Below are 17,535 nucleotides of genomic sequence, written 5' to 3'. Positions count from 1 at the left end.
AAACCGGGACATCATGACCTGAGCTGAAATCAAGAGTTGGATGCTTCAATGACTGAGCCACCTAGGCACCCTAAGAATTTACATTTTTAACAAGTATCCAGATATTGTTGATGCTGTTGGTCTGTGGACCGCACTTTGAGCAGCACTGCTTTAAAGGGTGGTGGAAGTGCAAGATGGAAGGAATCTGAATTTCTGAATGTCTGTGTGGGACAAAGGAGCTTGTCTATGCACCTTGGACTGTTTTGTGAGAATGCCATGTTTTTGGGGTTCTGTTATAGCAGCTTAGTCATTTACCCTAGCCAACATAATCATCCTGACATTCTGCCAGTCCTTCCCTATGTCTAAACTGAATGTTTCCCACAATTTTCTTCTCTTTCGTCTTGAACTCTCCTTCATGGTGATGGAGAATAATATCAGCCACCTCTACCTAATGAATTTCATAAGAGCTTACATCAAGAATGCTATATTCAACTGTCAGTTTCAGTCTCAAGCAGTTCTCAGGAAAGGATTTTCCTTAACTGGCTTTCCAGAGGAGATACAGGGAACTTCAGTGATGGGCTTGGAGAGATGAGGATCTTCAGCTGTCTATAGCAGGTAGCAAGTCTCATCATAACCCAGTCCTTAAACATGATACTTAAGACAGCTGAACTTGAGTAACTTTATTTTGGAGGCAGAGATGGGGGAGGGGGGACAGAAATTCAGAGTTTCCAAGAACTTGGCCACTTTCTCCAGGAGCCATATTCAATGACAGTCTCACAGATTACAACTGGCTAGATATCTGGACAAATCCTTGTTTCTGCAGTGTCTTACCCAGGCCACCCTAAGAATAGAGAAATACAGCATAGATCAGAGGCAGGGGCAGGAGTGTATAGTGGCTCAGCTGAGAGGGGATGTAGGGTCTGCAGGCTGGACTCAGTTTATACTGTGGGAGAGGCTCAATAGGGAGGGTTTGCCCATCTAAGAACATGTGCCACAGAGATGCATGGGGTGAGCACATCACGGTATTACTCTGCCTCATTTCACATCGGGAGAAGAGTCTCAGCTCCCTACAAAGCCCAGGGAGAATCCTATGGCAGAGATGCTGCTTATTTTATCAGCATCCCGAATACTGTCTGGGTCCATCCCTGGCAGCGTGGCTCATCATTGCCCTGCATGTTCTGCTTACCAGGCAGACATCCCATTAGGATCTTTCACGACCCTCTTGGCACAGGCGATGTCATCACTGATGTTGTCATCCAGAAACCCTAGAAGGAAAAGTGGCTGAGCAGGGAGGGAAAAACCCCTTTCCCTGTTTCATTAATCAATGAGTTTTTGAGAGGAATTCCTATAGGAAATGGAGCCGGAGTCAGAAACCCTCTATCTCTGGTGCTCTTCTGTGGGTTTGCCTTCTGTTTGCCTGGGTTTTCTTGCCTTGCTTTGAATCTGCCTCTGAGCATTGTTCCTTCTGGAGGGCACCCAGGGCATACATGAGAGTCCCGGGAGAACCTCTGTTTTCAGGAAAAACTTAGTGTGTCCAGAGTGCTATGTGGGGTATGTGGACGGGTGATACAGTCATGTGTGTACGAGGAACAGGATGCCATGTATTGAGGGATGGGAGCCCAGGAAGGTGAGGCTTAGTCAGAGGTCATTGTATCTTTCTTCCTCCTTTCTGGCAGGAAGAGCTCTGTGGAAGACTGTTTGGGCCCCTTTCTTCCCTATCCTCAACTTCTACAGCACTGGCCAAGGGTCAGGTGTTAGGGAGCAGTGCACCTGCCCCATGTCAACCAGCCCTCAGAGGGGAAGGTGTCCTTACTACTGCACATTGTGTTGCAGGCATTTGCTGAAGGGGAGGAGTTATTTTTGCACCACCACTTGCTGTTGATCTGGAAGATCCCATAGTCACTGCTGCCATTGTCATTTTTCCCATTGAAGGCCCGGGTGTTGAAGTTACTCTCATGCTCAGCCATGCAGACCCCTGTGTCAGAGAGAACAAAAGGTGTGGCTAGAAAAGGAGGATTGTTTCATGATGAGACACAACTTCTGCTGTACTAGAACTGCCATAAAGTCCCCTAAGACTGAAATGAAGAGACTGTGAGGTCCTCAATGTTATATTTATATGTATGTGTGTACACACACACACACACACACACACACACACACACACTTTAAGTAGGCTCACACCCACCATGGAATCCAACGTGGGGCCGGAAATCACGACCCTGAGATCAAGACCTGAGCTGAGATTAAGAGTCAGACACTTAGCTGACTGAGCTACCCAGACACCCCTAGATTTATATTTATAATCCATTGTGTATTCCTGGTCCTAAGCAATAATTAGCCCATGATAAGTATGTAATAACAATTTGTTAAATAAATGCATTTGGGATGCCCAATAATCAATCAATCACAGTCTGTTTCCCAGTCTACATTTCCAGCCTCATCTCCCAGCCAAATATCTAACTCTTGCCTTGTATATTTACTTTTTGCCTTCTATCCCCGGGTATATGGAAGGGAAGAGGTGGAGAAGTAATGGAGGGGCATCCTAGAAAGGGAGCCCAAAAAAGCTATCCTTGGGGGGGGGACATGAAAGGATGTTTGGCATGAAGAAAAATGAAGATATCCAAGGGAAATTGAAATAACTTTATGTGTTGTGCCTAATGGGATGGGTGACCAAGATTCTCAATCCTTCTTGCACTTTGTCATCGTCTCCCCTTCTGTTCTCACAATTCCCTTCCAACTCTCTTGTGACACGGATAGAACAGACTTTAGACAAACTCAGCAGAGGTTAGTTTTTGGTGGACAAAAGGGCAGGGGAGAGGGTGGGAGGCAGCACCAGCTCTGCTGCAGGGACCTGGACTAAAAAGGATGCAGATGAAAGCCAAGGTGATGGGAGCAAACTTGCAAGTGGTTAGGTGAGTTTCTGGATGGGTCCAAGGAAGTATTCAAGGGCACTGGGTGGGAAGGTGATTTCGGGGAACAGCAGAAGAAAATCTATTACAGATCAAATAATCCCTGGTGGAAAGAGAGAAACGGAGGTCCTGATAGGAATAACAAGGCAGCAGAGGTGGAGACAAGAGGAGCATTCGGGGAGTGCAAGAGAGCAAATGAGTAAATGAGTAAATCACAAGGTGAAAAGGGAAAGATTGTTTGGTTGGGGAAGAAGGCCTCTTTGAGCAGAGATAGAATGATGGATGGTTCATACTCACAGTTTGCCAGGCTGTAGCCGTGGAAGCCATCCATTCCCTCTGCCTTCAGCTTGCGGGCCAGCTCACACTTGGAGAAGATTTTGGCCTCATATGCTGCAAAGAAGCAGCCGAGGAGGGAGATGATCAGAATGGACCTCATTTCTGTAGCTGGTGGAACCCCAGTCTGCTATGTCCAGGATGCTGTTGTCTCTTATACCCTACGGGCACAAAGATGTCTCTGATTGGGCAATAATGCTGGCAGCTCTGCCAGGAAGGATATGGTCGCCCAAGGCTAATTCCCCAAACTGGCCCTGCCAGGGTGAACTTCAGGGAAGGGGATGTAACCAAGAATAATACCAGGAATAAAGTCTCATTTTGGTGGGGGTGGGTCCTGTATTTGGGCAAATGCATGAGGAGGTAAAATGGGGAGAGATGGGAGTTGGTAGGAAAAAGTATGGTTTTCTTTTTTTCTTTTTCTTTTCCTTGCCTTGCCGTGCCTTGCCTTGCCTTGCCGTGCCTTGCCTTGCCTTGCCTTGCCTTTGCTTTCCTTTTTTGAGAGAATGCAAGTCGGAGAGGGGCAGAGGGACACAGAGAGAGAATCTCAAGCAGGTTGCATGCTCAGCGTGGAACCGACTCAGGGCTCGATCCCTTGACTCTGGGATCATGACCTGAGCTGAAATCAAGAGCCAGATGCTCAACTGACTGAACCACCCAAGTGCCCCACCAGTATGATTTTCAAGCCTTGTGCTTTTGTTGGAATGTCCCCCGAGGGGGTTGTCCCTGTGTGCTTTGCTGAACTTTGGCTCATTATCTGTGCTTGGCTGAAGGTATTTTCCTACTCAGTCTAGTGGGGGGAATCCATGATTGGCATCACTGAGTTTGGAGAAATTGAGGATCTTCTGGCATCAGCAATCAGTAAACTATAAGTTGAACAGGAGACTACTAGAACCTAAGTTCATAATATCTCTGTGTCTGAAAGAAGTCATCAGATCTAAACCTCCAACTCTACTTGAATTCTCTCTAGTATCTATGTAATCAGTGATTGTCAAACATCTTGTATTAGTCAGTGTTCTCTAGAGAAACAGAACTAAGAGTAGATATACATGGTTAGAAAAAAGCTGGGGTGCCTGGGTGGGTCAGTCGGTTAAGCGCCTGACTTTGGCTCAGGTCATGATCTCGCGGTCCATGAGTTCTAGCCCTGCATCGGGCCCTGTGCTGACAGCTCAGAGCTTGGAGCCTGCTTCAGATTCTGTGTCTCCTTCTCTCTTTCTCTCTCACCTCTCCTCTCTCTCTCTCTTTCTCAAAAATAAACATTAAACAATTTTTAAAAAGAAAAAAGCTGATTATTTTCATTAGAGCACAAGGCCTTGATTTCAGTTAGATGGATAGACATTGTGAAGGAAGAATTATCACTATATCAGTACTTTCTTTAAAAAATTTTTTTTCTTAATGTTTATTTATTTTTGAGAGAGAGAGAGGGAGAGTGTGTGAGCACAAGCTGGGGAGGGGCAGAGAGAGAGGGGGATGGAGGGTTTGAAGTGGGCTCTGCACTGACAGCAGTGAGCCTGATGTGGGGGCTCCAACCCACAAACTGTGAGATCATTCCCCTACTCCTCTCCCTTCTGGCAACCATCAGTTTGTTTTCTGTGTTTATGGGTCTCTTTCTGCGTTTTTTGTTCATTTTTTTTTTTTTAGATTATACATATGAGTGAAATCATATGGTACTTGTCTTTCAGACTTGAGATTTTTTAATATTCTCTAGTGTAAATTTATCTTCCAACTGCTGATTTTTTGGCCATTTTGTGGACTGAGGTTTTTTCCAAGTCTATTATAATGTTGGATCTCAGACTCATTTTGAGTGCGAGAACACACGTACACACTCTCAATTCCTGGTCATTAAGCTATGTACTCTCTCGCCTCCTCAGATGTGCTCTGGATAAGCTTTTGCCTCAGACAGGAGCAGGCAGCAGTTTTTCCCATCTCTCTTTAATAAAAAGAGACCCTGTTCCCAGCCCCTCCTTTCTAGAGTGACTTTGGCTCCAGTTCCTACTGCAAGTGGAGAAATTTTGGTCTCTGTTAACCTGCAGGAGCTGAAATTATAGCTGCCTCTTGCTATAAGGTCTTCAGCTTCAGCCCTACTCACAGCTTTTATTAGTTTCCTTATATTTGTGGTCCATGGAGATTTTATTTATTTATTTATTAAAATTAAAAAAAAGTTTATGTTATTTATTTATTTATCTGTTTATTAAAAAAAAGTTTATTTTAGTTTTGAGACAGAAATAGGGCACACAAGGGGGAGGGGCAGAGAGTGAGGGGAACAGAGGGTCTGAAGCAGGTTTTGCGCTGACAGGGACGCTGGGCTCAAACTCACAAAACTGTGAGACCATGACCTGAGCCAAAGTTGGATGCTCAACTGACGGAGCCACCCAGGCGCCCCTGGAGATTTTATTTATTTATTTATTTATTTATTTATTTAATTTTTAAAACCTATTTATTTTTTAATGTTTACTTATTATTTTGAGAGAGACAGACAGATCGCAAGTGCAGGAGGGGCAGAGAAAGAGGGAGACATAGAATCCGAAGCGGGCTCCTGGTTCCTAGCTGTCAGCACAGAGCTTGACATGGGGCTTGGACCCACAAACCGTGAGATCATGACTTGAGCCAAAGTAGGCTTAACCGACTGAGCCACCCAGGTGCCCCTATTTTGTTTTTGAGCTATTATATGCCTTTTACACTTTTTCCTTTTCATTTTTTCATTTATTTTTGTGTGCTTGCTTTATGTAGGGTATCTCAAAGCATGGACTTACAGTGCAATATTGAACAGAAGTCCTATTAATAACTGAAACATTTTAAAGCAATCCATTAAAAACCCAATATGCTTCCTTTTTTTTTTTTTTTTTTTTTTTTTTTTTTTTTTTTTTTTTTTTTTTTTAAAGCAGTCTTCACGCCCAGCACAGGGTCCAACACCAGGACTGGACTCACCACCCTGAGATCAAGACCTGAGCTGAAATCCGGTCTGATGATTAACTGACTGAGCCATCCAGGTGCCCCTACCTTTTCATTAGGAACAGAAACGTGTGGTCCAAGTGGAGGAATGTGGGAATGGCTTCCAGAACCCTTCCTTTCTCCTTTCCTTCTCCTACTTCTTTCCTTTCTTACCCCTTCCACTTGTTGTTTACTTTCCCTTCCATTGTCTCTCCTCTTCCCCTTCCCATCTTGTCATTTCCCTGTTCCCTGTCTTCCTTCCTCTCCCATCTCTTCTCTTCTTTTCTACTTTCCTTCTCTCTCCTCTGGACTTTTTCTTCTATTTAGGTCCAGTTTTCTTATAACCTGGTGTCCTCCCAGAATTCTCAACCCTTTAATGCCAGGTAACGAGAAGGAGCAGCTGTGCCTCATGTGTCTATGCAGTCAGGTTCCACTCCAGGAAAGGGCTGGTCCTCGGTGATGTGACCCAAAGGGACAGGGTGTCTCCTGACTTCCCTTGAGGAAAGGGAGAGTGAAGGGGAGGATGTTAATATTTGTTAAAATGTGTCACAGGCCAAGTAAAACACAGAGATAGAGGACTTTATTATATGTATTTTGTTTCATTGCCACAACAACCCTGTGAAGTATGTATGTGTCTGTCTTATTTATTATTGGTTTCATATCACGGATCGGAAATCTGAGGCTCAAAGAGGTGCAGTAATTTGCTGAAGCTGGTATGAGGGAGAGCACAGATCAACACAGATAGGCGTGCCTCTTTCCTCTACCGCAGTACTATGTGCATTTGACCAGTTATTCAAATGGTGACACGTTAGGAATTTCTGGCTTCAGGAGTAGGCACAGGACTGCTTGTGGCAGGGGATGTCAGGTGATGGTTGTGGGGGAGGTGAGGAGAAGGGCTTGGAACTTTGTCAAAACACTGGAAATGATATTGTAAAGGCAGCCACATGCTTTATGCAGGCCTTGGGACCCACACCTCCCCATGCCTCCACGACAATTCCCAACTTGGGTCTACACCCAGGTTGACTCTGTTCTCAATGCCTCTCACACAGAAGGTGAAGGAACCCCTCTGGGCGCGTGAGGCATGCATCCTGAGGAAGCTGCTGGGTTCTTTGTTTGGGGAACCTGATGTGCATCCTGTATATTCTGTGCTGGTCTCCAAGACACCGTTATAACACAGGATTTCACTTTTGACTTTAATGCAAAGAATAAACATCACAGAGACATTTTTTAATACCCATATACAGCCTAGGTTCTGACCACTTCCCAAGCAACCTTCTAGGCAGGGACATTTTCTCTTTGTTTTTTCTTGCTCTGTATTTCCACTCCACCCAGACAGGGCTAGCTATCCCAGGTTTCCTCCAGATCCTCTTGCTGGCCCTCTACATTCTGTACATCTCCCTATCTGGTACCCATCACTCAGGGTTGCATCTCTCGACATCCATGAGGAACTGGGAACTATATTCCTTTTTTTTTTTTTTGGTCAGTTTTCCTGCTATTATTCCTGTCACCCCTGAGAGCCATGCTCTTTCCCTACACCGAGAATCACCTGTGGCATTTGTTACATGCAGATCCCTGGGCCTCGCATCTAGAGATTCTGATTCTGTAGGTCTGATGAAGAGCCTAGAAGTCTTCATTTGTAAACAGCTACTCTAGATCATTCTGGTACCAGGTGGTCCACATCCCATACCTTGAGAAATATGTTGATACAATTCAAATAAAAAAATTAGAATTTTTTGGTGTCATTTTTAAGAGGTTTCAAAGATTTTCTGATAGAGGGAAAACTACAGAATTCTCTTGTTGAGTTTAATTTACGTCTTTCTTTTCTCATTTAATTGTCTCCTTCCTTTTCCCTACTTCCTACCTGTCTGACATCAACAACAGGAGGACTAATGGGAACTCTCAGAGCAGTGGCCCAGTTGGCCTCTTGGGCTGTAGGTATGAATGGCTGACTCCTCCTCTCCCAAGGGGATGCCTTGTCTGGATGCAGGGGAACTGGCTCTCGCACCATCACTACCTACATCACTGCTCCATAGACTTTACGCTCAAGTTTGTCTCTGTTTCTGAGATTTCATTTGAAGCATGTCAGGAGATGTTAATTGTGGTCCTCATTACCATCTCCCTACCCCTTCCTTTTTCTATCTGCCAACATTAGTCTTGCCATCTTAGATTAATAATTTGCAGATGTTCCCCACTTGGTGTTGTTCTCTGCTCTTTCTTGCATTCTTTTCCATATTCATTCATTCGTTTGTTTTTGTCAACTAATATTTATGGAGTGTCTATAATATTTTGGCCCTGTATAAGGCATGAGATTTTGATCCCTACCCCATCCCAACTGGAAAAATGAAGTTACGTTATTTTGTCAGACATCTATTTTCAATCCCTCAGTATTCATCTTTTCACTGTGGTATCTAGTCCTCTAGACTTTGAGGAGGGGGCTAAGCTGGGATCCAGGAAGAAGTCGCTAGCTGTCCTATTCCCCCTCAGTGGGGTATCACTTGGGATGAGCTGTCCCCAGAGCCTATGAAGGGCCCCCTTTACCTCTTGGTTCTTGAGGCTGTAAATAATGGGGTTGACCATAGGGGTGAATACAGTGTAGAGGACAGAGAAGGCCTTTCGGAGCAAGGGGGCCATGTGGTCTGTTGGGGCTACATAGACCACAATGAGAGTGCCATAATACACCCCGACCACACTGAGGTGGGAGGAACAGGTGGAGAAAGCTTTCTGTCTACCATGGCCTGAAGGTATTTGCAGCACAGTCCTTAAGATGAAGGCATAGGATGCCACAATCAACAGGAAGGGGACCAGTGTCAGAAAGCCTGAGATGCTCACTCCAGCTGCCCACATAACCCCCACATCTCCACAGAACAGCCCTACAACTGGAGCAAAGTCACAGAAGTAGTGGTCGATCTCCCTGTTGCCAGGGCAGAGGGTCAGAGGGGCTGCCAGGGCCAGAGTGAAGGCAGAGAAAGAAAATCCACTGACCCAGACTCCAGCAGCCAGGCAGCCACACAACCATGTGCTCATCAGGACAGGGTAGCGAAGCGGGTGGCAGATGGCCAGGTAACGGTCATAGGACATAGCAGATAGCAGGAGGCACTCAACTGCAGCCAGCGAGGCAAACATGTAGAACTGGACCAGACAGCTGACCAGTGAGATGGCCTCCCTCCCTTTCAGGAAGCTCTGCAGCAGCTGAGGCATGATGTTGGAGGTGTAGCCAATCTCCAGCAAGGAAAAGTGGCAGAGGAAGAAGTACATGGGTGTGTGGAGTGTCCGACTGGAGGCCACAGCCAGCACGATGAGGGCGTTGCCCCCAACTGTTACCACATAGATGGCTAAAAAGAAGGTGAAGGGGAGGAAGCCCAGGCGTTGCAGCTCCCCAAAGCCAACCAGGATCAGCCAGGTGGTCTGGTTTTCACTATCACCACTGGACTGCTTCCTCATCTAGATCTGGGCCCAAGAGAAGAGAAAAAGGTTGACTTTAAATTTTTTTAATGTTTATTTATTTTTGAGAGAGACAGAGACAGAGGCAGAGTATGAGCAGGGGACGGGCAGAGAGAGGGAGACACAGAATCCAAAGCAGGCTCCAGGCTCTGAGCTGTCAGCATAGAGCCTAACGCGGGGTTCGAACTCACAGACTGCAAGATCATGACCTGAGCCGAAGTTGGCCATTTAACCAACTGAGCCACTCAGGCACCCCTAGAAGAAGGTTAACTTTAACAAAGATCCTATTAGGACCACACGCTATACTTGGCTTATTTATTTATTCATCACAGCAAGCACTAAAGATAGCCCTTATTGTCTCTTGTATATAGAGGAGAAACTGAGACCCAGTGGGATTAAGTCAATTATTTAAGGCAATTATGATGGAGTCATGATGTGAACCCAAGTTTGCTTGACTCCAAATCTCCTTCCATAGTCTACTATCCTATAGTGCTTTCTCAAATCCTTCCTGAGTGATAGAAATATCGGTATCAGAGAGCAGCGTAGGGCTCTTCCAGTCATCAGTGAGCTGTTTACTGACAGTCTTGGCTGAGCGTCAACAGCAGAACCACACCTGGTGACGTCTTCTGGAGGGGTGGGAGGAGTACCCATTAGTTAGTGGGGAGGTGGTCCTACTCTGAGGTCATGCACATTCCTGAAGTAACCCCTCATCTCATACTGTTATTCCCTTTCCAAGAAAATGAGACTTGGAAATTTTGATGAGAAATTTATAGCATTTATTCTATGTGAGATACAATCTAGAAAGATCTGAATTAACCTAGATTCCACTCCCCTCGGAAGCCATTCCTTTTCCTTGGAAAAGTGGCCTGGTGACCATTGGTAAAGCCATTTTCAGAGTCCAGAGCGCTCACAAGTAAAGCCATTTTCAAACTGTGCTCAGACTCTAATCAGTTTATTGGAAGCTGAGAATACTTCCTTTTTTTTGGCTTGCTGCCCTATTTCTCTCTACAGGTCACTTGGTCAATTTATCTCCCCTAATGTCAGTTATTTAGACATTTCTACCCTGTAATAAGATTCCTTCTCTTGTCGTTAACAATACTACACTAACACCAAACACAGACGAAGACCTTGATCAGTATTTGTAGAATGAATGAATAAAAGAATAAATAAATTAATTAATCACAGTAATTTTCCAATGATAAATTGCCACAAAAAACTTGCAGCATCTGATTATTAATGATTGGGCTAGGGAAAGAGGCATTTAAATGATTGCTAAAATAAGAGAGGGAATCTCTGAGTTCTTCCCTAACTGAGGGAATATTGGTATATTGTCACTCAGAGTTTGAGATGGAACCATGATTAAAGTTGGAGATGGAAGCCAAGTAGGTGTGTGTGTGTGTGTGTGTGTGTGTGGTAGGGGGAAGAAACCAGAAAGCCCAACATGATAGAGAGTTTTCTCATTTTTGAAGTTAAGAAAGATGACATTCCAGGGGCACCTGGGTGGTTCAGTTGGTTAAGGGTCTGATTCTTGATTTTCGCTCAGGTCATGATCTCACAGTTTGTGAGATTGAGCCCCACATTGGGCTCTGGACTGATAGTGCAGAGCCTGCTTTGGATTCTCTCTCTCCCTCTGTCTCTGCCCCTCCTCCTCAAAATAAGTAAACATTAAAAAAAAAAAAAAAGATGATGTGCCGCATTAGCAGATGGCAGCAAGAACACATGGTTTTTGTATTCCTTCCCTGGTCTTACCTTTCCCTCTGGTTTTGGGCTTATATCATGCAGACACACATTTGGTCACATGGGGGATACACACATAGAAGGAATAGAATATTTTCAAGTGTATTGGATACATATTTTTATCTTTTGCATACTAGTGACTTCTTAAAGAGCTAGAAAGAGATTTAAATTGAGAATGGAATAGATCCTAGGTTTAGCAGAAAGATGGAGCAAGGGAAGAAACTAAAAAAACTAGTCAAACCAAAACAACCAACCAGTCAACAGACCCAAAACTTCTTAAGTCTTGTCAAGTCTCTGAGTCAATGCTTATGATAAAAAAGTTACTGTTGCTCTTGTTAACCAGTTAATTTGACCTTGGTCCCTGGTAAAATTATTAAATAGATGCTTTATAGAGCACGTGGAAGTCTCATAAGGAGACATCACCAGAAGCTAAATAATGCTACTAAATATAATGTCAAACCTCACATAATGTCCCTTAATGGTAGTATTAATAATTTAGTAGATCAGGAGAAAGGAGTAGAAAAAAGGACATATTAATTTCAGTAAAGCTTCATAGAAAAGATAATGACTGTGAGCTTAAAAATAACACTTTTAGTTTGGCTATTATACACCAAAATTTCTCATTAATGATTCTGAAAATCTGGAGAAACATGTCTAGTAAAAAGGAGAAGGCTTTGTCTTCTTGTCTTTACCTCTTTTGGCAGTGACTTCCATAAACAGCAAATATGCATGGCTCATCAAACTTCAGATGATATGAAAACAGAGTGAAGAAAACAGTATTATAGGTGATAGAATTATAATTCAAAATAATCTTGTCTTTGAAATGCTAGACTAAAAACAAGATGAAATTTAACAGGGGCACATATAAAATCGGCTTGTAGGCTTTAACAATCAATTGAAAAGTAGCCATTTATGTGAAAATGATTTGAGATTTTGTTGAGTGTTATGAATTGGGACTTCAGAACTGTGAAGTATGAGGAACATGTGAAGAATGTGGAGATGTTTACTCTGGAAATGACAAAATGATGGGAGAATATGATAGCTGTTTTCAGGTATTGGAAGGATCCCCCTCACCCCAGGATTTATTTATTTTATAGCTGGAGTTTGTACCTTTTGACCACCTTCATCCAATTCCTTCCTCCCCCAGCCCCCTGGAAGGATTCTTATAAAGAAGAGGGACTAAAGTTAGCTCATAGGTGCTCAGAGGGCAGAACAAGGACCAAGGGGTGATGATGGTGGAAAATCCATATCCACCTACCTGTGCTGGTTTCAAAGAGGTGATTCTTATGGGGTGGACTATTATTATTTACAGCATGATATTGGGGTATCAAAATAAAGTGAGGCTCATTGGACAGGATCAGAGGGGAGGAAATGAAGTTCCTTCCTAGAGGCTCCAGGAGTTGGCAAATAATGGGTCCCATTCATTGGAACATACTGGAATAAGCACAAGACACTTAAAAAATATGGCAAGCTCCATTCTGAATTTGTTTAGGTTGGTCAGAGGTGGTTCTCTCTGTTGGCAGAGAGTAGTGTTGAGCCAGATGCACCCTAGACACTCAGATTCAGTGGAAAGGGAGCCTGATCTGCTTTGGGCTTTGAGTCAACTCCTCTCCTGGTTGTTCTTACCTCCAGACTAAATTCTTCTGTCAGCTGTCACCTCTGTGGACTTCATGCTTCTCTCTTATGGAGGCTCCATGTTACTGGCTTCCCCTACTCCAGAGTGCTCACAGACCACTATTGTCCTTATTCTACATGTGCTGCAGTGGACACTACTGCCTTTTCTAGAGCAGGGCAACCTCCTTCCCTTGTGGGGGGATGAAGAAGAGCCTCCTGGGGAGAAGATGTAGCTTGGAGCTAACTGGAGCAGCTGCATCTGTGTTTTGGTTCCAGGGGAATATTCTGGTCCACCAGGGACCACATCCAGGTATTTCACTCACTAATGACTTCTTTCTTATGATATAGGGAAAGACTGGAAAGACATAAAAATAGCCACAATTAAGACCAACATTTATCTAATACTTTATAATTCACAAAGCAAATATTAACTTATTTAATTAATATCCAATGCTCAGAATGAGCCCCAGGGTGAAATGTGAGTATGCTGTGATTTGGTCTTGCAGCATTGGGATGGATTATCTAGAGGATGACCTCTAATGGCTAGATCAGCAGTCTTTCTGTTGTGGTATGAATTAGGACCTGGGGTCCTACTTTAATCTCTTAGCAGGGAGGAGGCAGGAAGAAACTGCCATGTAATTCTGTAGATAATTTGTTCTGTTTAGTTTGATAGTTTAACATCACAGATTAATATAAAACCAGGTCAGTCCCCATCAAGATAGTAGAGGCAGATAGTAAATGCAGCTGACTGACAAATGCAAAGGACACCTGCTACAGAAATGTAGCATTGAGTTATTTCCATACGAAAACAGAGAGCAGGTCTAGGCCAGGAGGAGGATAGCATAGGGTCATGACCGGGGCTGGGTTTTTCCAGTAACAGTCTATGATGGCCCTTCCTAGAAGAAATTGGACAAGTGTCTTACATTGCCAGGTGAAAGACAGAGTGGAAAACTTGGATAAGGAAAAGGTGACCTGCAAGGAATTAATTAGCATATTCTTTTTTTTTTACCATTTTTTATTTTTTATTTTTTTATTTTTTATTTTATTTTATTTTTTATTATATGAAATTTATTGTCAAATTAGTTTCCTAGCATATTCTCTTTGAGGGAGTAGTTGAAAATAAAATATGTCTGCCTAGGTCCTTGGTTGTGTCAAGAGCCTGAGGGATATGTCAGGTGAGAAAAAGAAGAATATCTTTCTACCTAGGTAGAAAGGCTCTTTGTGTTTATTGACTTAGAATTTATTTTTTCTATTTTACTATTTTAAAATTTTTTACTTATTTTTTTTGAGACAGAGACAGTGTGAGTGGGGGAGGAGCAGAGAGAGGGGGAGAGAGAGAATCCCAAGTAGTCTCCATGCTGTCAGCGCAGCACCTGTTGTAGGGCTCAAACCCATGAACTGTGAGATCATGTGAGCTGAAATCCACAGTCAGATGCTTAACTGACTGTACCACACAGGCACCCCATGACTTAGAATTTATGATAATTGTGATAAAAATATCCAGCGTGTACTTAAGATTTATTTTAATTTCAACTCTTTTCTGAAGTGTTATCTGTAAGTTTAAAGTGGAAATAAAGGATCTATATCCTATTTTCTAGGTATTAAATTATATTTTTGTATAAATGTGTGTCATAACACAAAAGAAAGCTGAAGTAGCCATACTTATATCAGATAATCTAGACTTTAAAATAAAGACTGTAACAAGAGATGAAGAAGGGCATTATATCATAATTAAGGGGTCTATCTACCAAGAAGACCTAAAAATTGTAAACATTTATGCTCCAAATGTGGAAGCACCCAAATATATAAATCAATTAATCACAAACATAAAGAAACTCATTGATAATAATGTCATAATAGTAGGGGACTTCAACACCCCACTTATAGCAATGGACAGATCATCTAAATAGAAAATCAATAAGGAAAAAATGTCTTTGAATGACACACTGGACCAGATGGACTTAATAGATACATTCAGAACATCCTAGAGCAGCAGAATACACATTCTTCTCCAGTGCACATGGAACATTCTCTAGAATAGATCACATACTGGGACACAAATCAGTCCTCACCAAGTACAAAAAGATCGAGATCATACCATGCATATTTTCAGACCACAACGCTATGAAACTTGAAATCAACCACGAGAAAAAATTTGGAAAGATAACAAATACTTGGAGACTAAAGACTATTCTACTAAAGAATGAATGGGTTAACCAAGAAGTTAAAGAGAAGATTAAAAAGTACATAGAAGCCAATGAAAATGATAACACCACAGCCCAAAACCTCTGGGACGCAGCAAAGGCGGTCCTAAGAGGGAAGTATATAGCAATCCAGGCCTTCCTAAAGAAGGAAGAAAGGTCACAGATACACAACCTAACCTTACACCTTAAAGAGCTGGAGGGGCGCCTGGGTGGCGCAGTCGGTTAAGCGTCCGACTTCAGCTCAGGTCACGATCTTGCGGTCCGTGAGTTCGAGCCCCGCGTCGGGCTCTGGGCTGATGGCTCAGAGCCTGGAGCCTGTTTCCGATTCTGTGTCTCCCTCTCTCTCTGCCCCTCCCCCGTTCATGCTCTGTCTCTCTCTGTCTCAAAAATAAATAAACGTTAAAAAAAAAATTTTTTTTTAAAAAAATTAAAAAAAAAAAGAGCTGGAAAAAGAACAGCAAATAAAACCCAAATCCAGAAGAAGGCAAGAAATAATAACGATCAGGACAGAAATCAATGCTATCAAAACCAAAAACAAACAAAAAACAAAACAAACAAACAAAAACACACAGTAGAACAGATCAATGAAACCAGAAGCTGGTTCTTTGAAAGAATTAACAAAATTGATAAACTCCTAGCCAGTTTGATCAAAAAGAAAAAAGAAAGAACCCAAATAAGTAAAATCAAGAACGAAAGAGGAGAGATCACAACCAACACAGCAGAAATAGAAACAATCATAAGAGAATATTACAAGCAATTATATGCCAATAAAATGGGCAATCTGGAAGAAATGGACAAATTCCTAGAAACATATGAACTACCAAAATTGAAACAGGAATAAATAGAAAATTTGAACAGACCCATGAACAGTAAAGAAATCGAATTAGTAATCAAAAATCTCCCAAAAACCAAGAGTCCAGGGCCAGATGACTTTCCAGGGGAATTCTACCAAATATTTAAGGAAGAGTTAACACTTATTCTCTTGAAGCTCTATTCAAAAAATAGAAATGGAAGGAAAATGTCCAAATTCTTTCTATGAAGCCAGCATTACCTTGATTCCAACACCAGAAAAGATCCCACTAAAAAGGAGAACTATAGACCAATTTCCCTGATGAACATGGAGGCAAAAATCATCAACAAGATACTAGATGACTGAATCCAACAATGCATTAAAAATATTATTCACCACAACCAAGTGGGATTTATAACTGGGATGCAGGGCTGGTTCAATATCCTCAAAACAACCAATATGATTCATCATATCAATAAAAGAAAGGACAAGAACCACATGATCCTCTCAATAGATGCAGAGAAAGCATTTGACAAAATGCAGCATCCTTTCTTGATAAAAACCCTCAAGAAAGTAGGGATAGAAGGAGCAGACCTCGAGATCATAAAAGCCATATATGAAAGACCTACCACTAATATCCTCCTCACTGGGGAAAAACAGAACTTTCCCCCTAAGGTCAGGAACAAGACAAGGATGTCCACTCTCACCACTGTTATTCAACATAGTATTGGAAGTCTTAGCCTCAGTAATCAGACAACACAAAGAAATAAAAGGCATCCAAATCGGCCAGGAGGAGGTCAAATTTTCACTCTTTGCAGATGACATGATACTCTATATAGAAAACCCAAAAGATTAAATCAAAAAACTGCTAGAACTGATCCATGAATTCAGCAAAGTCGCAGGATATAAAATCAATGCACAGAAATCGGTTGCATTCTTATGTACCAATAATGAAGCAACAGAAAGAGAAATTAAGGAATTGCTCCTACTTACAATTGCACCATAAGCCATAAAATACCTAGGAATAACTCTAACCAAAGAGGTGAAAAATCTATACACTGAAAACTATAGAAAGCTTATGAAAGAAATTGAAGAAGACACACACACACAAAAGGAAAAATATTCCATGCTCCTGGATAGGAACAACAAATATTGTTAAAATGTCAATACTACCCAAAGCAATCTACATATTCAATGCAATCCCTATCAAAGTAACACCAGCGTTCTTCACAGAGTTAGAACAAACAATCATAAAATTTGTATGGAACCAGAAAAGACCTGAATAGCCAAAGCAATTTTGAAAAAGAAAACCAAACAGGAGGCATCACAATCCTGGACTTGAAGATGTATTCCAGGGCACCTGGGTGGCTCAGTCGGTTAAGCAGCTGACTTTGGCTCAGGTCATGATCTCATGGTTCTGTGAGTTTGAGCCCTGCATCGAGCTTTGTACTGACAGGTCAGAGTCCAGAGTCTGCTTTGGATTCTGTGTCTCCCTCTCTCTCTGCCCCTCCCCTGCTTGGGCTCTGTTTCTCTCTCTCTCTCAAAAATAAATAAACATTGAAAAAAAAAAAAGAGATGTATTCCAAAGCTGTAATCATCA

The 17,535-nt window shown here is 42.4% G+C and overlaps 2 protein-coding genes across 2 annotated transcripts; both read right to left on the bottom strand.

Annotated features, from left to right (window-relative positions):
* Window positions 1-745: 745 nt before the first annotated feature.
* Window positions 746-3,324, bottom strand: LOC115517936 (lysozyme C, milk isozyme). The gene is made up of 4 exons (XM_030321042.1): window positions 3,186-3,324; window positions 1,793-1,954; window positions 1,166-1,244; window positions 746-820 (listed from the first exon to the last, which is right to left on the bottom strand). Exons 1-4 carry the CDS (start codon window positions 3,322-3,324, stop codon window positions 754-756), a joined length of 447 nt encoding a protein of 148 aa, XP_030176902.1. The 3' UTR covers window positions 746-753.
* Window positions 3,325-8,537: 5,213 nt separating this feature from the next.
* On the bottom strand, window positions 8,538-9,595 carry LOC115518116 (olfactory receptor 11A1-like). The gene has a single exon (XM_030321426.1). The coding sequence runs from the start codon at window positions 9,588-9,590 to the stop codon at window positions 8,538-8,540; it is 1,053 nt and encodes a 350-aa protein (XP_030177286.1). The 5' UTR covers window positions 9,591-9,595.
* Between the last annotated feature and the right edge of the window lie 7,940 nt (window positions 9,596-17,535).

Source organism: Lynx canadensis, chromosome B4, assembly GCF_007474595.2.
Source record: "Lynx canadensis isolate LIC74 chromosome B4, mLynCan4.pri.v2, whole genome shotgun sequence".
NCBI classification, from domain to species: Eukaryota; Metazoa; Chordata; class Mammalia; order Carnivora; family Felidae; genus Lynx; species Lynx canadensis.
The sequence above is the reverse complement of the archived record's forward strand: the minus strand, read 5'-3'. Positions and strand labels throughout refer to the sequence as shown.